The sequence below is a fragment of the Chlamydotis macqueenii genome, chromosome 4 (assembly GCF_036417535.1).
Source record: "Chlamydotis macqueenii isolate bChlMac1 chromosome 4, bChlMac1.mat, whole genome shotgun sequence".
NCBI classification, from domain to species: domain Eukaryota; kingdom Metazoa; phylum Chordata; class Aves; order Otidiformes; family Otididae; genus Chlamydotis; species Chlamydotis macqueenii.
The window spans coordinates 76,560,215-76,582,989 of NC_141559.1; the positions used below are offsets into that span (position 1 = coordinate 76,560,215).

The 22,775-nt window shown below is 39.1% G+C and overlaps 1 protein-coding gene across 3 annotated transcripts in view; it reads left to right on the forward strand.

Moving 5' to 3' along the window:
• FAM53A (family with sequence similarity 53 member A) overlaps positions 1 to 22,775 on the forward strand; it is a 67,788-nt gene that overhangs the window by 13,407 nt on the left and 31,606 nt on the right. For 2 of the 3 annotated variants that reach the window (XM_086747595.1, XM_086747596.1), the window contains exons 2-4: positions 8,678 to 8,924; positions 14,607 to 14,661; positions 16,934 to 17,736. In XM_086747595.1, the coding sequence (XP_086603721.1) occupies positions 8,847 to 8,924; positions 14,607 to 14,661; positions 16,934 to 17,736 (936 nt within the window). In that variant the 5' untranslated portion in view covers positions 8,678 to 8,846. The remainder of the gene's footprint in view (positions 1 to 8,677; positions 8,925 to 14,606; positions 14,662 to 16,933; positions 17,737 to 22,775) is intronic. The other variant, XM_086747597.1, reaches the window with a different exon arrangement.

A 22,775-nucleotide genomic window follows, 5' to 3' on the forward strand; every position in this document is an offset into this window, starting at 1 on the left:
TTATAAAAACAGTATGTGGAGGTGAAAATAATTTGTGTAGGACCTGAGCTGCAAGCTTTCAGTAATATCATAGGCTGAAAGTTATGGTAATGCTCTTAAGTGGTGATTGCCCACTAGGTTTTCTTCTGAACTGCTTAAACAGGCAATAATTCTTAGTTTGAGCTAGCATATTCTTGAAATAATGACTGTTAGCACATTTAGTTCATAATTACGGTGAAAGCAAGGGGCTTGGTGTTTGTGTAGAAAAGCCTCAGTAGACCAGACTTCCCATTCCTCAAACACTGTACAATGTAGTCTTGTGCTTTCTGCAGTAATACTGAGAAGATGGTGGAAAAAGAGTCCAAATTGCACTTTGGAGGGAGATAACTGGCCGTGGGCCAATGCTGATGGCTGCTTCAAATGGAACTCCAAGCACAGTAGATGTAAATATCCTTCAGCAAAATTAATGAAATCATTGCCTGCCATTTAAATAGTGGTAGATTATTTTAAGAAAGAGAGTGTGAATAACCAAAGCATCTTGGAAAAGCATCATGATGCAGGATCAGATGAAAGGCACAGCTCATCTGTTGTCCTCTCTGACAAATACTTTAAAAGATGCAGGATGACTTGTCTATGATGTGAACGTTAGGTCTTCCTAGAGTCTGAAAGACAGGTTTAAACCTGGGAGACTGAGACTGGTTGCTGATATGAGCTGGCAATAAAAAATGCTTTAACCTCTGGCTGAGTTGAGTTCTCAGCCCTAGCTTTCTATGGCGATACATTTCCTGCTTTAATTAGATGTGACCTGGAAAAAGTCCCTTGAGCTTACTTCTCCACTGCTTCAGTTGCTTTGAGAAATATGTAAACTGTGACAAAGGCTTATCATCCTCTATCTCCACCCTCCCTTCAGCTGTCTGGAAGGAGACTTTTTTCTTGGTTTGAAAACAAACCCGAACCACCTGATAGCAATTGGAGAAATAAAGGGTAGTGTTTATTACTGACAACAGTTCATCATGTAATGGAGTAAAATCTTGGGTTTCTAATTCACATTTTATTAAACATTTTAGGTCTTTGTTTTGTATGTGTTTCTCAGCCAAGCTGAATGAATTCTACATCTGAAGAATGAAACCTGTACACCAAAGTATTACCTTTGAGGTCTTTCCAGCATGTTGTCGGGCTGTTAATTTTGCAATCTGGAAGCCACGATCGTAAGCCAGGATATTCTCTTTGGTTTACTTCTGGTGCTTCTGCTTGCCGGCTTTCTCCATCGCACATGGGAGGCTTTGAACAAAGTCTGTTTTTTCAATCAGAAAACTCAGTACTACTTGTTCTTTTTGAGTTCAAGGGATTTGCCAAAATGTGTTGCATATTATTAAGTAAAATGGAGTCCAACGGCTCTATGTGATGGTTGAGGCTTTGATTCCTTCTCGTAGGAGCTCTCACGTGTGAAGTGTAGGAGGTGGAGTAGAAATGAGTGTGTAGGATGCAGCCTTATTTTAGTTTGTATTGTCACAGCTGTCTCAGGGATCAGTTGGTTTTAGAAGGATGATGCTTTAGGGTCAAAATGCAATTAAATCCTCAGGTCCGTAGTGATTTTCTGCATTTGAAGCAAGTGGACCTAATATTTACTCTCTTCTCTCTCTGGAGGCAATAACAACCCAAATCCTAGTTTTTCCCTAGAATGGCAGAATATAGTCCTGTCTTGCATATTAAGTGAGGCATGTATTTCAGCAGACAATTTTTTTGAGCTCTTGATATTTCTTTTGCTCCCTGAGCCTGTGGAATAGCTGAGAAACTTGACTCCAGTGGCCATCAGTTAATATAAAAGATGCCTTCAAGCATATTATTTTTTTTTTGTCCCTTTTTGCAGTTTTGTGCTGGAGTTGTGGCAACCTTAATCCAGGCTTGAGTACCTCGTGATATTGAGGCTTCCTTCTAATAAAAACTGGCTTATGAAAGCACTGTGTGGAGAAAGCTGAGAGATTCTGTAGCTCAAGAAATATCTCTTTAATCTTTAAAAGAAACTCTGAATTGCAAGTGTTGGCTTTTTGGCTTCATTTTGAGTTCTAGCATGTGTAGATGGTGTTGTTGAGCCCTACCATGTTTTCTGTCACATCTGACCTCTTCAGGGAGAGGAACTACTACTTAAACAGGGTTTGCTGGGTAGCTGTGAAACATTTTCTACAGAATACAAACTATGGTTATAAACCCTACTCTCTTCATCCCATTTGGTCAGAAACTGTTGTTCTAATACACTGTTTTTACACTTTTTGTGGAGAGCCTCAGAAAACAGAGGAGTGCTAGATAGTTCTCCATTAAGAGAGGATGCCTGAAATACATACTGGAGATTGAGGTGCCCCCCTCTAGCTCATGTACCCCAAACCACTGATGGGTAATTCTCTGACTGTAGAAAACTTTCTAATTAAAGCTCTTTTTGGTTGTTTTTTTCTTTTTTTCAGACCTGATGTGGAATTTTGGAAAGTTGCAGAATAACCACTCTGCAGATTAGTGCTAAAAAGGATAGAGTCCAAATAATTCTCTTTAAATACCTGCTATGGAGAACCTTTCGGGGCTAAAAGTTAGTTATTAATAATAGACTTATGTTACAAGGAATGCTTAGCCTCCCTGTGAACTTCTTAGCACTGTGGTAAAGTGTAGTTTTAGGAGCAGAATGCTCTCTTTCCATTTGGAAGCTGGAATTTTGCAGTGCAAGAAACTACACATCGTGTAGCTTTTTTCAGATGGCATAAAGTATTAGTTTAACAGTTTCTAAAAAGCTAATCTTCCAACTTAGTCTTGGTTCAAGCATAACTAGGACAGGACAGGCAATGCTCTGTTAAAACTTGACTATTTTTGCATGGTGGTTCAGTTTTGAAATCCTTCTTGGATGCTGCAGAAAGTGCCAGGAGGCAAAAAAAATCGCAACATCTTTCATCTAGAGTCTCGTAGCGGAGTCATCTAGATCTGGAGTTAGTACTGCTGGGGTGATTAGCTGCTTTGGCTTGCTGAAGGAGAGATAATATTTTAAAGGACCAACTTATCCGAATTGGAATTTTGACTCTAGCTAATCCTTTTCTTCTACTGTGACCTCACTAAGTATGTCTTTATGGGATTGTTGGTAATAAGGGTTCCATGTATTTCCTACGCTTTGCTCAGAGAACTAATGTGAAGGAACAGAAGAAAGGTGACAACCTTCTGTGTTCTCACTAGGTAGTTTTAGTCCCATAGGCAGAAAAAAATGTAATTGCAATCATCAAATAACACCTACGTTTGTGTTATGGGGAAATCATCTAAAATCTTGTGATCTTTTCTTCTTTATCCAAGATGGAACTTTCAGAGACAGGAGAAATTTAGAAGTGTTTCAAACAAATGTAAATTTTCCCAGCGAGATGAGCTGTTGCTGGAACATTTTGTCCTGCGGGATGCAGAGGAGGAGAAGTGGGTTGGAAATTAGTCTGGCTGCCTTACTCTCTTAGAGCCAAGAAGAGTTTTTTGAATTGGCTTTATGTTCTTCATCAGGACTCTTCATCACTTTAAAAGTAGGTTGTCAAATTGGATGAGCCTCTGACATCCCTTAATTGACTGGAGGGTTGTGTGATATGTATTCTTAGTAGTCTTCCCAAAAAAGATCACAGTGATGTCACTGAGAAGATACGGAATTCGTGACAAGAGCACTTCTTTTCTTCTCTCTTCACCCTTAATTTTGGCAGAGATTTTACAAGTCATTGCTACTTGTGGCTGAACTTTTAAAGATGTGAAACCTCTCTTTAGTAGTACTATAGAGATAGAATAATAAATCTTTCCTTTTCTCAGTCTTCAGAACGTGTTGTGGAACAGAACTTTAAATCAGTGATAATGGTGATACTGATTCCATCACAGCTCATTCTCCAACTGTGAGGAATGTTAGCTTTGGCTTATGTTTGGAGTTTGTTTTTATGTTCAATTTATTTTATTCCTTTTCATTAGTCTTTCAGCAATAAAAATAGCTTCACTTCCTCCCCACCTTTCCTACCCATACCCCTCACTTTAAGGAGATCCTAGTAAGATTAAGTCTCTCACAGGACAGACCAACATCTTCTGTTATGCGTGTTTGTCTTGGATGGCTCAGCTTTCTCACTCTACTGCCTAGTCAAGCTCCATAAAGGATGATGTGCTAAGGGAAAGATGGCCATAATCTTGTAGGACTTCATCCAAATTAGAGCTCCAAGGGCTATTATTATTACCTCAAGGCTAGGAGTGTCTTAGTGTTTGAACTTGCACGCCTGGCTCAGTTGCTACCCATAGAGACTTGGTGACAGCAGAGGTGTGTGTCCTTGGGGTACACTTACAGGACGTATAGAAAGCAGGTTATATGCTTGCTGTGGTAGGGAGAACTTGGTTGTGCAAAGATCTATGCCGTGAGGCAGCTGAAGAAATGCAAATCCAGCAGGATCCATGTTGCTCTAGCAAGTTTGGTCAAATGGTTCCTATTACTGAAAATCCAATTAGAGTGAAGCGCCAAGCGGTTGGAGAGGGATGCCTGATAAGTGTAAAGGGCGTAATAAGGAGAAAGTGAAGAAGAAAGTTAGCTGCCTTTAACCAGCTCTGGAAAGAGAGCATGGTGGGAAGGGTTCATAAAGTAAACAGCTTACCATCTCTGTGGGTATGTTAAATACATACCATAGATCTTGAAACAAACAAAAAACCCAAAATGTGAAAATACCATGAGGAGTTTTCTGTAGTGTAAGGAACTTCCTTCTAGGAGATATTGAGTGAGGGCCAAAGACTTACAAGGCTTGAAAATATCTATTGATAAAGTTTTAAAATGGCAATGGCATAGTGACTCTTAAGAATCTTCTGCCTCCTAACAGCTAATATTAATTAGCAAAGATGAGATGAGCAATTCCTGGTAGAGTATAAATAGCTCAACTAGAGTGAACCAGGACTTTGGTCACTTTGAGTTAAGGTGCTGAGGCTGCAGGGGTGATTTCAGATCACTGTGAGCTGGTAAGGTTGACTTGTCAAAGGAGTGTGAATTGGAAAAGGAAAATAGGAGCAAAACGTTGAGATCTTACTTTGGAAGAGGGCATCACATTCCTCATTATAGGAGAATGCCTTACTCGGTGTGGGAAATGCTAATGTCAACTGGCTTTCTTCCTTTTTTTTTTTTTTTCCTTTCTTTTTTCTGACTTTGTAGTTGGACAGGCACCTCGGTAAGCGTGTCGGCAACCCAGTGTGCCTGCACAAGCATTCGTGTCTGGTTCATGGCAAACCAGACTGGGGAACGGATCCAGCTGGAAAACAACCTTTACCAGAAACAAAAGGAAGTGTTTTGTGTTTATCCAACTATAAAAATTCCTTGATCTAGTTCTCTGTGTAGTAGCAAAAACACTTGTGCTGGCATGCTGCCGTGGACAACAAGTAACCAGAGAAGAAAATGTGTTGGCAGTTGTGATGGCAGCTGAGGTACATCAAACTGCAGCCTAGAATGGCTTTCATCGGCCTGATGATGGTAACATTTTTTCCACTTAAAACATTTGTTATGTTGTCATTAGCAAGAAGGACTGCTCAGTAGGAGCAAATCTGTAGTGTAAAACAGTTAATACTGATGTCCACAGCATATGCCTGGCTTACTTCGGACCAGCATTAGTCTAGCGCAGCGCTGAACACCTAAAGGTGGCTGCAGTGCATTTTCTGGCTTTGTTTCAGAGTGGATTACTTCTGGGTGAGACTGGTCCATGATGTGAGATAAAGCACATTAAAGGAGGATGAGGAAGGAATTCACTTCCAAAGCATGCTTCTAATGTGGACTAAAATGTGTACTCTTAGGGTTTGTGCTTGGTATTGAGAAATGGAATTTGAAGGAAGGGAGCAGTAGAAACTTGGAGCTGATACATGAAGGCTTGTCTGGCTGACGGTGCTTTTTCACCGCTGTCCCATGTAGCCATTAAGTTCATAGTTCAAAAATCTTTCTCAACGGAGTATGTCCTGTTTAAAAAAGCGTTGTTGGTATGAGTTGCTAAAATGAGAAACTTTTTCAAGTTTCCATTTTGCTTGTGTTTCAGAACTGATTGGGTTGGACGCTATTGAAAAAGGCCTGAGTAGTTGCAACTCTAAGTATTGCTCTTACATCTGGTAGAACATAAAAATCTGGACAAATTGTATAATTCAGCTTGATTCTGAAAGTTCCGTGCTTCTGTGATTTCGTTTGCCTCCCCTTTATCCCTTCATGCAACTGAATGTACTGGTTCATTAACTAAGGACTAATAGCCTTCTGTCTGTTCTGTCCTTATTCCAGCATGTATTATGCTGACTTAAAATTTCAGTGAAACAGTTGAAGATTAGAGGAACTAAGCAAAATAAACTACGCTGTAGTTAACTGATTACAGATCAAAACCTTGCTCCTGCCCTGTCTCTGGTAGTTTTATTGGATTTGCTTTTTCCTTGAGGTAAAAAACCCACGCAAGTTCTTATATGGCCATTCCAAATGGAAAAGTGATTAAACACCTGCTGAACTTTTCAACTGGTTCTTAATAGTAGCCTCTTAGTGTGAAAATCTTAATCCTTAAAACGAATCTGAAAGTCTTTGTGCCAGTTACTAAGCTCCTCAACTTCAGTGTGTTTTCAGTCTGTATATAGACAATTTGTGACCCCCAGTCAGCCTTTCTTTTGACTCTTATTCTGGATTTCTAGAACTAGTTAGACTTTGCAATGTCCCTTTTAAACCCAGTAATGTTTGATCGTGCTGCTCTGAATACTGCTCTGTTCACACACTTGCCCTTAAACTTTCATGAACTGCGCTTTGCTTTGACAGATGCTTATGTTGAAAAGGGGATATGAAGCTTTTATTAGTGAGTGTATGAACTTGAGTGGTTTTGGTATTTGACTTGGTGAAATTTCAGAACAAGATGTGGTAAATAATTCAAGCTGTTGGGGTGCTTTCCTGAAAGATAGGACTCATTCAGTAAAAACAGACCAGTGGAATCTCCAGATATCTGGGTAGCTTTATTTATGGTTGAGGAATTGTAAGCATCATATCTTACAGCAAATAAAAGTAGATATGAGGATGACGTCAAAAGATGGGCAGAAATAAGATTGTGGGACAGCCCTCAGGCTAAGGGAAGCTGTTAGGTAACAGACTTCTGTGAAGGTGAAATAATGAATGGGTAGTATATGAAAATTATATTTGAGGATGTACTCAATGGTAACAGGTTTAAAAGATAATCTAACATTACCATTAATACTATTAATATCTTTGTTTTAAATGGGTTTAGCTTGGGTCATGGACTTAGGTGGCTTTTTTCTTGTTCCTACTGGTTATTTAAACAGCTGGTAAGTGACAGTGTGGAAAACAGGCAATATTTTATAGAAACATGCATTTAATTTTTTTCCTGCTGTTCTTTTTTTACTGTAGACTTTAAAACCTAGCAAATGGAAATAAACTTCTGGTCCTAGCAGCATCAGTGTTCCTTCCCCAGGGCTTGTTTTGCTTTGTTTGAATTTGCGAATACTTGTGCATGGATCTCTTCCCTTTTTTTTTTAATTCCATAAGCAGCAGCTGAATATGCTTGACCAACTTAAATGATAAGCAAGAATGGTTAGTGCATGTCAGTAGTGGATCATCAGCATGAGTTGAGGAAAGATGTTCTTGTTGACACAGTAAGACAAAGCTATGGGGAGTTCACTGAAGGTAGTGTGAAGAAGTTACAATTAATACTAGCGTAGACTTGGTCTTGAAAACTGGAAGTGGTTTTTAGAGCTGTGGTGAACCTGAAAGACTTGATGATAGAAGGAGGAGAATGAAGAAGCTGAAGTCCTGTGGTTTTTTCCTGTTTCTTAAGAACTGGAAAAATAATGTTGAGTTGAAAGTACAGAAGTTCATTTGTTGTGGTAAAAATAACCAGCTAATACAGACTTTTGGGTGGCAGTGAGGAGTGGTATTGCAGCAGTGAATGGTTACTGATGCTGAGAGAAGAGAGAGAGGAAGAAATTATGTAGAGGATGTTTAGGATAGAAAGAGACAGCCAGTGAACCTAGTGTTTATTTGGATGACTGCTCACAGAATAAAGATGTCTAAGCTTTTGTCAGTGATGCTTTTATGTGTATGGTAATCTGTCCTGCTTACAAGTTTAAGATCTGGTGTTTGCTGACAGGTAGCAATTACATAATCTTTAAAAAATAAAAAAAATCCACAGGGAATGTATTAAAAATAGCTGAGAGTTTGGAAAGTGAATATAGCATTCACTGCTCCACTCTGCTTTCAAGAAGGATTTAGTGATGAGGCAATTTGGTAGAATGTCTTAAAATGGCAAATACTTACCATACCGTTCTGTATGTTTAACTATCTGCGTGTTTTCTAGTACACCTGGCTATGACTTCAATAGTAATTTAAATGGGGGAAAGCTTTAGTCTCTCCTTCTGCTTTGCATAAAAATCCTGGGTAGGATCGGTTTAGTAGTAGGAACCAGGCAAGAAATATCCTGATCTGTACTGTGTATGAGTCTCATCTCCCTTCCGAAGTTGCAATGAATGAAATCTCAATAGGAGTATTCTTTCATGAATAGAGGCTTGTCATCTGAAATGCCAGGTAGTAGCACTGGTCAGAGTGGTAAACTTGCAGGAATTAATGGTCCAAACATGAGTCCTGTTGTTATAGCACTAATTATGATGTACACAAGAATTTTTCTGACTTTTTCCTTTTTCTGCCTCAATCTTACAGAAAATCAGACATGATACACTGACAGCGTTTGGAAATAAATTTCAGCAATATGATGGAAGCATAAATCTGAAGACTTTAAACCAAACCAGAAATGGCTCATGAGTATTGAAACAAGAGACCAAAGAGCCTCCAACACTTCTGTGTGAGCAGTGGAAAAGGAACAACTACCATGGTAACACTAATAACAGAAAAGCTGCAGAACCAGAGCTTGGATGATCTGACGTGTAAAACGTACAATATTAATCTGGTAAGGATCTAGCAAAATAACATGTAAATGTGAAATGCAAATGTTTTTCTTATTTTAACAGTCATCTTAACCTTACAGCTTCATTTTAAATAATTAGCAAAAAACTTGTTCTCTTCACAAAATAGTGTTCTAATGACTGGAAAAAAAAAACTATCAAAGCTTCTCAAGATTTCTTTTTCCCCTAACAAAAAACCAGAAGTGCTGGTATGTGGTGGAGTTTTATTCACTTCATACAGCCAAGTGCTTGATATCTGACAACAGTGTTCATTTACAGAAGTCACTGACCACCATGTAGGTAACTATCAGCACTACCAGAAGGAGGACAGGTTATCAGGTAAATACAGTTCAACTGAAAGTCAATTTAGTGACTACTAGACTGTTCCTGATGCTAGTAGATCCTCGCTTTACCAGTGTGTCAATGCCTGGTGCTCTGAAAAGTGTTATAGTATTTACCGGGTTATTTTCAGCTGGTTTAATCTGTGGATCTGTGTTGTGGTTCATACATCTTCTTCAGACACTAAGAAATCTGTTCTGTTCACATTTCACTTGTGAAAATGAGATTCTCTGCTCCAGAGTGAGTAATGCAAAGTAGCCTCCCATCAATTTGGAGTGCCCACCTGAGAACCATGAGATCATATTCTTCATGTAACTCACTAGCCTTGTTTCACTGACTCTAATTGCAGTGGTACTCTTCTGCAGATCAAACTTTAGCGTACTAGGTCGCTGCAACAGGTCCATGTCCTTATGTTGGGGGCTCCAGAGCTGGATGCAGTATGGCAGGTGGGGTCTCATGAGAACAGAGTGGAGGGGGAGAATCACCTCCCTGGACCTGCTGGCCACACTCTTTTTAATGCAGCCCAGGATGCGGTTGGCCTTCTGGACTGTGGGTGCACATTGCCAACTCATGTTGAGCTTCTCGGCCACCAGCACTCCCAGGTCCTTCTCAGGGCTGCTCACAATCCATTCTCTGCACAGCCTGTATTTGTGCCTGGGATTGCCACGACCCAGGTGCAGGACCTTCCACTTGACTTTGACCCTTATGAGGTTTGCACAGGCCTACCTCTCCAGCCTGTCAAGGTCCCTCTGGATGGCATCCCTCCCCTCCAGCACGTTGACTGCACCACACGGCTTGCTGTCTTTGGTGAACTTGCTGAGGGTGTGCTTTTCCACTAGTAAAGATAACTGCTAAATTTTAATAAAGGAAAAGACTGCTAGCAGGGGTCTTGAATCAACTCTAGCACACTAAGAGTTTTTGGCAGGAAGTTCAGGTTAATGCTGTAGTTTCTTCTAATACCAAAAACAATTTAGTGCAATTCTGAAATGGCCTTGCCTGCACCTTTTATTACTTGTGCTGGCACAGAGTTCTGTGGGACCGTGTGGTGAATCATCCTGTGTGCTGATTAAGACTAATCTTTTTTGCTGGCGTTAGTGTTAACCCTTATCAATTTCTCGATCCCTTTCACAGTGCATCTGCACAAGTGCTTGTCTTGGCACAAGTAAATAAAATAGCTAGGGAAAAGCTATTCTGTAACATAGGTCGTAAATGAGGGTTATAAAAGAAATAATAGTTCTTTCAAAGCCATTTACCTTCCAGCTAGCCAAGCTGGGCACAAAGACAACATGTATCGGACAAAGTATGGTGTTTCATTTGTGTAATCTGTATGATGAAGCAGGAAGGTGCTCCCAAGCTTTTGTCTCAAGTGAGCACTGTAGATTGCAGGGTGGGATCATATCTCTGCTTGGTTGGCTCTACTTCACAACAGTAAGATGTTCTGCAAGCATATTATGGCTTTCATGAGTGGACAGCATCATTAAATCAAATTGTTGGTCTTTATTTTCGTGAATCTTAAGAGTCTTGAGGGTTTTTCTGTATGTTCTGGGTAAGCTTCTACTTTTTTGGTACTCATAGTACTAGAAGCTAGTATTGGTTTGTGAAGTAACAGTGTGTGAGATTCAAAACCTCAAGGTGCATCTTAAGAAGGAAATGTGAGCATCTCCAGACAAGCGTTTGTGGAAGGAAGATGTGCTATAGATGCTGTCCGTGCATCTGGGTTTTCATTATTTTTAATTTTTATGAAGGTAACTTGTGTTGAAAGATTTAAAATTGGGCTGACTTCCTTGTATGGAAAGCCACTAGCTGGAAGATTTGAGGGTTGAATCTAAGATGTGATTTTATTACTACTTCACATTCTGAGAAAAGGTCAACGTTTCTCCTCACTACTCCCTGTCTAGTCCTAGTTGGAGGATATTTGGTAGAGAGATGGAGTTCTGGCATGGCCTGTTCAAACAATGAAATCACATCTGTATGGTGGTGGTTACATTACTGCTTGAATAATAAACACTGACTTTCCTGTGATTTGGGAAGAATGCTGATAAGTTAGAGGAATTCAAATATATTTGGAAAATGGAGAAAAAGCCTTGATACTAAAGAAATTAAAATTATGAAGATCAGGAAACCATTCTGAGAATAGTGTGTGAAGTTCTTAATGTAGTAGATTGCAGTGTATGTAGAAGAAAAGCCAGAACTATTTTTGTTACAGTTGAGTTTTTGTTAGCAAAGAACACTTTTAAAATTAGTGATGTAAATTATCGTTCATTGTCAGTCTCATTTGCATGCCTTTTCCATTTACTCAGTTCAAGACCAGGTGTCTTCTTTTAGGTGAATATTTTAATGAAAGAACAGCTGCTAAGGCTCAGTAGTTTCACTGTTTGGTGTGTCTTTTATCTGTCTTAGTAGTTGGAAGATGGTTGTGTATGACCTCTGGAGTTTTCTCTTCAGGAAAGTGACCTTGTTGAATAATTTGACCTCGTTCCTTCACTCAGAGGATAGCAGACCTCCCTTTAAAGATTCTTAGGAATTGTAGTATCTTCTCAAGTATAGTCATTAAAAAAAAAAAAGCTCTTCATTTGTTGAAGCTTCAGGTAGATGACAGCACAAAGGGAATGAATGGGGGAGGGTAGAGTATAGCCAACCCAGGAGAGCTGATAAACTGGTTCAGTGCCCTGTTACAGGAATATCTAGTGAGACTTCTGCCATGTGCTGTAAAGATAAAAAGATCCTCCCTTCTATGAACAATTTACAGCCTGATAGAGTCTGCTCAAGTTTGGACTTCCAAACATCATTAAAATACACTACCAGATAGTGTGTTTAAGTATTTTTGTTTCAGTTGCAGAAAGCCAAGTATATATCGTAAAGGAGACTCGTTACTTATTCTCCCCTTAGTCACCCCTTCTTTCAGTGCCTTGAACTTTTAGTGGAAATGGTGCGGCTTATTGACCCTTTTCTGCATGTGATGTCACATGTGGCGTTCTTAGTGAGGGGTTTTGGTCTCAATCTCCAAAGAATTATCACTTTCTTGTAACTTAACAGGATTCTACATAAACGATCCCTTAAGAGAACAAGTTGTAGCTGTAAGATGTCTACATTCTCACAGAACTGAGCCCTGACTTCACTGGAAGCTGATCAGAAGTAGCTGTAAGGATGAAATTGCTGTCTGTTTTCTGTTGGAAAACATTGCAGTCATTCTCTGTAGTACAGATAGTCAGTGTATGGGATCCCACTTTTGCCATGCTCCCCTTGAAAAATGCTTTCAGTGCTTTAGAGCTGTCAAAGATGTGGTAGTTTAGTTCCCTACCTGATGGATAAGCTTTTTTAAGGTAATGGAAGTGCTGATAATTAAATAACTCAGGCATTCATGAAGAGGACCTTGTTCAAGATGTTTGGCTGAAAACTGTTGGTAAAAACTAAATATCAATCTAATTATTGCCACGTGGTATTGTCTTTGAGATACTGTTCCTTCTGAGCATACAAGATCTCAGCCTGTGAGAATAGTCTCTTAAACATCTGTAATTATTATGTTATGATTGAGTAATTCTTATTGCACTTTTCCATGTGGTTCAAAATACATTAGCTTTAAGACTTTTTGACATGGAATTCTGTTCCAAAAATGTATTTTCCTTAGTTATTATCTGACAGTTGAATAGGTTGATATTGCCTTTCATTTGGGGAAGACTGGAGAGGGAGGAATTTGCTTATCCTTGAGGAACCTTATCTTTGAGTTTTGTTTGTTTGTTTCTCCTTCAGGGACAGCTGAAATGTAACTGTTATTGTTATCTTAATGTGCTCTTGTGTACTGTATGATACCTTAGTAGCTGTTTAGAGCAACTGATTGATACTAGTTTTTAAAATATGTATACTATGTAACTGGCAACTAGAGTTATTAAAAGCAAATGAGTAAGCGACTGCTATTCCTCCTGTCAAGTTGCACATTTCAGATGGTTTGAATAGGGCTAGTTAACTGCAAATCTGATGGAGATTCAGACTTGGAGTTTTGTTTATTTAAAGTAGCCTTTTTAGATGCATTTAACTTCCTTTTACAGTTGCAAATGTAAAGGAAAAATCAAATTTCTTATCTCATATGCAGATGTCGATAAAAATAAGATTAAAATATGATTTCTGTCCTATCCTTTAATCTGTTCCATTATTTCCTACCTCTAAAACAGTAAAACCAAGGGAATATTGCTATAGCTTAGCATTTGTATCTTATATGTAGAGCTGAAGGATAACAAGTTGTCACTAGCACTCAGCATGTTGCTGTACAGCAAGAAAGAAAAGCTTTGTAGCCCGAGGATGTTTGTTTAAAAATTGACTTTGTGTTTGGAAAGGAAATGTATGTACAATGCTATCTTCTTTGGCTAGACACAAACAATGTTCACATGAAGTGCGGTGCGCTCTCTGAAGCAATCTTCCTCTCCATCCCGAGGTGGTGATGGGGGACAAATAGTGGCCCGTGGCCTCTGGTGGAGCCTTAAGCTATTTGCTTATAACTTCTTTATAGGAGGCTGGATAGCAAGCTCTATTCTCTGAGAAATCCAGGTCTTTTAGGAATACCTTTTTAGTAATATTTTCTAGGTAAAATTAGTTAAGATAGAAAACATTCTGCATACAAGCTTACCTTGCTGTGTGGATGCTACTGACGAGGCTTAGTAATAAATTCTGAAGCCCTTCACCCACAAACTTTGTTTGAAGTGTGGCTCTTGCATTGTGTCCGATTATTGAACCATCACTAATAAACTAGGATTTCAAAAACTATCGATCTGCAAAAGGTGATTTTTTGGATAGGAAAGATTTTTTTTTTAAATGGCTTTTCTACTTTAAGAAATAAGAAAACGTTTCGCTATATTGATTCTTAAGAACATGTAAAATACTAATAAAGCTTGATTTGGACAATGTTCATTCTGGAGACCCTTAGGAGTTTGTATATTTAATTCAGATAAAGCTATTCCTCTCTCTTAGGTTAAGGTGAAGTGTTTTGCTTTTTACCCTTATGACTGAAAATAGAAACCCAATTGTCAGACTGTTTCCTCTCCACTGAAATGAGCTTTTTCGTTAAGAGTAAATTATCACTCGTAATTTCACAGTTTATTCACATGGGGTAATGTTGCGGCTCTTGAAACAGTTTGATACTTAGCAATAGATCAGAAAACACTACAGATAGTTAGGTGCCAAAGGTTTTTAGGAAGATCAGCTGTTCAGGAATTTTTTTCAAGATACCCAGCAAAACCCTGTCCTTTTAAAGACACTGTTAAACGCACATATAGGGAAACTGAAAACTCTGCAGTTTCCTTGAGGTGTATGCTCTTTCACACAGTTAAAACTTTTTTTTTTCTGATTAATTTCAGTACTCATCTGAGAAGCTGAACAAAAGTGGCAGCTTGTTCCCTTTCGAAATCAATGGTAAGTTCTTCAGAAACCTTAGCTGGGTTTTACTGAGGTAATTGGTATAGCAAGCAGCCTTTCTTTTGTAAATAAGGTGAGGGGGATGGAGCATGCTGTTGTAGAGCCTGCTGGTTTAAGCTGGTCTTTGAACAATACTGGGAATAGCTGGTTGTTAGTTTTGTACTTGTGATCTGCTTTGCATAGTAAAAGCCCTTGTAACACACTTTTTTTTTGGTTCAATATATGCTATGGTGTACAGAAGCACAGCAGTGCTGTTTTTCATGCTAAACATCTCTTCAGGTTCCTCTCCTAGCAGAAAGCTCTCACATCTTTACACACCTTCTTACAAGCTTTGCCACACAGAATATCCAGCTGGATGCAAACCACAAGTTGAAGTCCTCATACAAGTGTTACTTTTCCAGCCTTGGCCCTACAGGAATAAGAGTAAATTGTATCTAGCAAAAAATGAAAATACCAGTTATTGATATGTAAACTTTTTACTGCTTTATTAAGAGAGGGACTTGAAATTTTGCATGTTCTGCTGTGTCTTTTAAGCATGGAGGATTTTTATTTGCTCGGTGGGATTCCCTGTAAAATGTGAATTTTGGTTTGTGTTAGGTTTCAAAGGGAAATGGTATTTTATCTTAAATGCCATTACCATGTAAACAAAACACATGTGCAACTCTTGACCTTTTTTTTTTTTACAGCAGATTTTAAAACAACCTCCCAGCCTGAGAGAAACCTTCCTAAAGATTTTTAAAAATCAGGCCAGTCCAAGCTAGGAAATTGTCCTACAGTAGATCCTAGGAGTTTCAAACATTATCTGGATCCCATTGTGTTGGCTATTTTACTTGTATTGAATTATGGATGGTCCCTGCCTTGAAGAGCTTACATGCTTAAGGCAAAGCACAGTATGTGGTTGTACCCATCTGAAAGAATGGAGGAGGAAGGACAGAGGAATTCTAATAAAACATGTTGTTTGAATAGGCCAGCTGTCTGCACAGTTAAATGATTTTGAGACAATAGGGTGTTCTTTAAATAAGATCCAAAAACAGGATAATCCATGACATACTTTGGGCATGGAACGTGTACAACTATTTGGGTTTGCAACTTTTGAAGCTACTCAGCAAATCTTTTATCTGTTGATTACCCTAAAACTTAGTTTAGACTGCCAGCTATAAGAATATACAAGTGTTTAATGTTTAGGCTATATCAAGGTTTTTAAAATAGGCATGTGGGAAAAACTTGGTGTTTTAAATGTTCTTCCTTTAAAGCTAGGATAAGTGAAACTTACTTGGCTAATTGGTTTAAATTAGCAAATTTTCTAACCAAGCATGAAGCATGCACTGTTAACTGGCCAACAGTTTTGCTGCTTTTCAATTTGCAAATCCAAAGTCTGCTGTAGTTCTTACACTTCATTGTATAATGTGGAGGAACAGCTGTAAAATGTGCAGAATGTTCTCAAAGAAATGCTTTACAAAAGAGTGAGAGGCTCCACTGGCAGACTGCTTTTAACCCAGCACTGCCACTTCAGATGAGAAGTTGTGCTCTCTGGGTTATGTCTGTATTCACAGTAAAACTTGCAGGAGGTTCTTAAGGGATACTCACTTTATTTTATGCATTGAATTAAGTTTTTTTTTCTACACTTTTTTTCTTTTTTGCTCATATTTAATCTACAGTGTCATTTTAACTTTTTATAGTTTCTCATTTAAAGGAAGGCTTTTCACACCACAGAATGTGAACCCCCATCTCTTTGAAACTTTTCTATAATAAGGAGTTCTTAATGGAAAAGCATAACAGTCGAATGAAGGACAGCAGACTATGAAGAGATTATCCTGCTCTTTTATTTAAAAAAAAAAAAAAAAATTAGTATTCCCTGGCGGGTCTCACATGACTTGTTAATCCATTTTGGTTGTACCTTAGGTTGCTCACTATTAGAGGTTTTAATTGTGGTATATGCTGTGCAGCAGGAAGCAGTCCCTGTTGCTCACCAAGCAACACAACGCTGTAATCGTTCAGTATTCAGGAAGAAGCATTAACAAGGTACATATATACATGCTGGAATGCCTGGATTGGCTCCTAAAATACTTCAGTCTCCGTGTTTTTGGAATTTTCTGCCTTTTCTTTAAAATGAGTATGTTACATAGCGTGAAATTTTGACTAAAAGCTGAGTATTTGTGGCTCATGCTTCTAAGCTTGAGTTTGATTTCTGGTTTTACATTAAACTAGGTTTAAAACAAATTGTCATTTTCCTTTGCATCTTTCACCTGTATCTTTCTTTTGTTTTCAGAAGAGAGTCCTTGGAAAGCTTTAAATGGGGGTTGCCCAATTCAGTCTGACACGACAAGGAATTCAGCTTACCCTTTCCCAGTGTGCCCGTTCAGCACCAGCACTGCCAGTAATGGTAGTCTGCAGTGGCAGCAGGAATCTTCCAGTACGTCTATGGTGTCAGGATGGATAAGTGAATTAAACCTTAACGAAAACTCGGGACAGCCCTTGGCACCACCAACAAAACGCCATTGTAGGTCCCTCTCTGAGCCAGATGAGCTGGCTCGCTGTCGGTCGCCGTGGAAGCCTGGCAATTCAAAGGTTTGGACTCCTGTGTCAAAGAGACGATGTAATAGTGGCGGCAGCGCTACCTTGCAACGCTGCAACAGTCATGGAAGTGCAACCTTACAGAGAAGCACAAGTATCAGTCTGCCACAAAACATACTGTCGCTAAATAACGTCTTCACTGTCACCAGCTTCAACACATCACCAGTACCCAGACCTTCCTCCGCCAGCAGTGGGTTTGTGGACAGTAGCGAGGGCAGCACAAGCTCGAGTACCCGCTGGAATTCTGGAGGCCCTTGTGACTTTAACCCAAGGCGCCGCCTCTCCCTCTCCCAGGAGCACATCACCGAGACAGGAAATCTCTTGCCTTCAGCCAACAGCACTCCCACCTCCACACCCGAGCTCAGCCGGCGTCAGGGCTTGTTGAGATGCCGCTCTCAGCCTTGCGTTCTGAATGAAAAGAAAAGCCGGCTAAAGCGCAGACGGGAGGAGGATGTACGATGGAACAGACCATCGTTAGACTTTTTTAAAATGACACGGGTGAGATTTTACTTTCCTCAGTGTGTGAAGGGAACTATTGCAAAAAGGCTATTTCTAGATAAACTGGACTAAGTTGTAATTGTTACAGATTTGCTTGTGTTGGTAGTGATACGTACTACCTTCAGCAGTGCAGCAGGCTTCTTGTACTTGCCAGTGCTACACCCTATAGCAAGTTATTTACTCCTTGCTCCCAAAGCTCAGTTTTTGAAGTCCACTCTGCTTGATACAGAGTACAAAGAGCTATGAAAAGATGCTTGAAGCAGAGGCCAAAGAAAAATGGCTTGTTTTTAAAATGCAAGGAAGCCATGGGGAAGAGCAGTACACAGGGTAGCAAAAAAGACACCACTGTAACCCGAGAACAGCATACAATGATTTCAAAGTCATCTTGGTGTAAATCTGTTTGACTAAGTGTCCCCTTACTGTTTGAGTAATTCTGTAAAGTTAAATAAGAGCAAGCAAACCCATATATAAATGAATTCACTAAAGGAACTGATAATAAGCAATCAGAAACAAATAATGTTTCAATATGGCAATTGCAGATGCTCCAGCTCGATGGGGAGATGTTTTACTCTAGTTATTGAGAATTCTACTTCCCTCCTCACATGAGAGTAAAGGTGCTGATTTAAAAACTAGTAAATGTTGGTTCATGCCTGTGCTTTGCAAGTAGTACAAATGCATGTACACAGCTCATTTTTCAAGCTTCTGTGTCAGCAGAGGCAACTGCTATGGTTGAAAACTGAAGATGCTCATTTAGTTTCTGTAAACTTAAAATTGAATCCTGCGCCATGGTCAGAGAACACTTTATGCTTGTCAGAATATGACCCTACTGCCTTCAGTAGATACCAGGCTCGGGAGGTTTGTGAGAGTAGTTCTGTTAAAAGCAGGGGGGAGGAGACAGTTTGCAGAAGTACTGATAAAACTGTAAGGAAAGGAAAGTTCTGCACCAGTATCCCTACATTTGATGCACTGTACAAAATAAAAGCTGAATAGAATGGGACTCTGGGTAAAATGTCCAATCTGTGGTACCTTTGGTATTAGTAGGCTTTACATAAGAATGTGTGGGGAAAAATACTAGTAAGATATTGGAACTGGACTGTCTACTAGTCACTGACTTAACTAGTTTATGTCCACTTTCCTTAGCTGAAAGTTTGTATGATGGCATCTGTCCTTCTCTTACACCTTTGTAAGACAAGTTACTTCTAGCTTCAAGGATTTCTTTAAAAATACAACTTCTTGCTATAGCTATGGGTAGGTAATTGGGTGGCAAGCCATACAGAATTATTTCCTTGCTTCACCAGGTTGGTAACCAGTTCTGTTCTAGATATGACTAAATGCTCTTCTGAGTGTTGGTTAACATGCAGGTTTACTAGTTAGCTAATCAGATTTTACCAGTTTTCCTATGTTAATCACTGCTGAGATTAGTTTGCTAATCTACTCCAAAAACATTAGTGGATTTGCCTTTCAACTGCCCGTGTGGTCTAATGCAGGTTTTTTTTATTTAAACAGAATGTAAAACTTAAAACCTGCTCCTTGGCTAGACTTGCTGCTTACATTCTTCAAGCTCTAGAGGTGAGATGCAGTATTTAGGACTGGCAGAATTATAACATCTGATCAACAGAAATACCTTCTAAATAATCCATACCATAGTGTGTATGGAGCAGACCTGATAGAGCCCATGTCTGCAGAAGGTTTTTCAGCTGTTTAGACTTGCTGCTGAATTGAAGAAGCCGTAAGACTAATATTCAGCCAGTCTTGATCACTTTTTCCTGTAAGACCTATTTTGAAATTATGTTTTCGTGATAAGCTGAGTAGTTTATGCAAGAAAGTTGGTTCTACAGTGTCAAGGCTCCATGGTTTTATTTTGTTCAGCTGTTCAGTAGAATCTTCCTATAAAGACACTACTGTGTATGTAATCAAAAGCATGAAGTGTAGTTTGGAAATACATCAGCTTTCAAACATGCTGAACTTTAATGAAAACATCTGTTTAAAAACTAGGCAAGCACTGAAAGCATTTGAAGTGAAAGTTGAATTAAGTTTTCAAGAAATGTTGGAGAATTTTAGAATGGCAGCTTGCTTACCCCGTTACATTGTTAGTCTTATGTTTCTTCATAGCCCACCTTCTCCCCCTGCTCCAAATGCTGGCAAATGTATATGCTTTGAAACTTATGTTGTGATCTTAAACATTTCTCTCTAAACTTAAACAAAATTATAGCTGTGCAAAATATTATAAGCTAATACTACAGAAACCTTGTTTTGAAGTGTCATACAAGGAGGTGTGCATGTATCCTCTATCTGCATACAGCTCAGCAAAGATCAGGACTACGATAGGGGGAAGTTCAGCAAGACCTCTTTCATGTGTTTTGATGGCTCCTCATTGTTTCCAAAAATACTTTTTCTGTGATTTCAAATTCACTTCTAAGTCAATTTATGAAAGACCTATATTGAAAACAAGTGCTTTTAAGGATTTTTGTTCTAAGCTTTATTGCAATTGTTTTGATGACAAATCTTCCGAAAAAGCTAAACTTACCAAATAGTTGCTCAAAACCAGGTCAGTAATTAGATAATTAGTATTACTGATGGACAACTTAACATAGTTGACCCATGTTCTGATAGATAGGAAGGTACTGGGAAGGGAGAGTTCTTACTTTACGTGATGGTGGTTTATTGGAGCCACAGCTGAGTGGGAAGGGGAGTTTGGGGTCTGCAGCTGCTTTGCCAGTGCTCTGGGGTCCCAAGAGTTTGGCATTGAAACACCTGCCAAAGTTGCTCAAGGCTGCTCAACTAGGAGTTCTCTCAAATCAATATTAATCAAAATTAAACAATTTATTTACTTTAACCTGAAGCAAGTGCTGTTATATGTGAATTAAGTTCTCGAATAGCTGTGTATTTGAGTGAAGCTTTAGCGGGAGAAAGGGGTTGAAAGATATTTTTGGATTGTTTTTATTTTTTTACATTAGTGAACTGATTTTTGCTAGCAGAGTTCTGGAAAATGTCCTCAGCTGATGCTGCTTCAGTCCCTACTAATTTGCTAAATAGAAGTGCTAGAAAATCAAAACTCTAATTCTGAAAGTAGAGTTCCTACTGTCATTGCTTTTTAAGCTTAAATAGAGCTCATATATGAGTAAATACAGACTATTGATCTATCCTTCTAATCTATCCTTTGTTTCTGTACTTGTTCATGGCTTACTTCTCCTGCTGTTGCCACTAATAATCTAATTTGTGCCTTTATTTAAAAGAAGGAAAGAAATCAGGCAGCTGTTCACACTGTAAACTGTTTCTTTCTGTATATCTTGATTTTATTTTCTTCCACATTCGTTCACACTTCACTGCACTCCCCCTCTGTTTTAGATTATGTGCCCTCTTGGAAAAGAATATGCCATGTCTTCAATTTGCATGGAAAACACTATTTATTTTCATTAAAATAAGTAATTCATCTATGTAGAAGTAGATTGAAATGGTCAGGCAGATACCACTGTTTAGCTTTCACATAGTGATGAATTCTGGAGGGATCTGTTTCTGGACTTGGAGCTGAAAACGCAAACTTGTGAAACTTCAGACCTTCTAGAACATGAAGACAGCTGTGAAAACAAGTGCAAAAGACTGTAGGAAATGATAGCAAAATATGATAGCTGTTTTCAGCCCCTAAGGACTCAAAATTACTTTCTCTGTGCAGTTACGTATGCAAGAATAGCTGTATGGGTTGCAGAACAGCAGGACACAGTGTCTGTGTTGATTTGTTCACAATCGCCCAGATAAGAAGCTGGGTCTGGTGAGGAGTGCTGATGGTCCTTCACTGGAGGAGGCGTCTGATCACGCTGGTATTTCAAGATGACAGTGCATGGCAAAGAGCTTCTCTAGACTCGCGCTCTTCTGCAGCTAATAAGCTCTGTCACAGAGGTTGCCCCAAAACAAGTAAAGCTGGCATTTAGATGGATAACTGCAGCAGGAGGATAGAAATGTTTCTTTACTGAAAATATGAGGAAACAACTGAGCTTTTTCAAATGTTCTGCTTCATGAATTACGTCAGTTGATCCTGAGGTGCAAAAAGTAAATAACAGCCAAAAGGTTACACGTAATTTTTGGTGTGTAAGCAAGTCTTATTGTGACAATGAGATTTTTGTTCTGTTTCAGATCAAACACCACACTGGAGTTGCAAGTCTTTCTGGTGTTTTAACATTCTTGTGCTACTCCTGCCCCAGTGCTGTGGCATGGAGTTGCCAAAAAAAAAACTTGGTAGCATGCTTAAAAAAAAAACCCTCAGATTTCTTTAACATGTTCTCTGAAGTGGTCTTTGGTTTAAATAGTTCATACAAAATAGCTGGCTTTACCCAAGTAAGGAGTAGTTTCAACTGTCCAGTGCTCTGGCATCTCATGCATTAGCATTAGATAAGAGAAGGCAACCCAATGAAAAGTTTTAAGGGTTTCTAAACAGTGAAGGAAATCCAGGACTGAGGTTGTTATTTCCTAGCACAGGGTGCTTCTGCCTTCTTAGAAATGCTTTAAAGTCATCTGGATTTCATGCTAGGGGATTTTCTTGGTACTGAGAGAGATCCTAAATGCCACAGCAGGTCAGGCCAAACTTTGCAGCCTGGCACCCTGCCTGACAGAGCAGCTGCTGAGGGAACAATGAACGTGCAACGTGATACTTCCTCCAGCACCACGGCCTGGCTTCTGTCCGTGTGCATCGTGGGGGCTTCAGAGTGTGCACTGCACCAGTGGTTCAAGCTGATAACTACTGATAGATCTTTTTTCTGTTGCTAATCTGGTTTTTTTTGTTTTGTTTTTTAACCTTTTGTCTTGGACCTCCAAAATATTCCACAACAGTTTAATTTTTGTGAACTCTCTTCATCATCTTCTCCAAACACTTGAATACTTGATTAATTTTCTTTCTTGGAGTTTAAGATGCTGAATCAGCAAAACACTAGGACAATTTTGATCCTTAAAGTAAGTTGAGCTTAAATTGTCTCTGCTTTATGATTACTGACTTTATGCCTTTGGTCATGGTGACGTAGCGGCTTGGTGGACCTACCTAGCAAGGA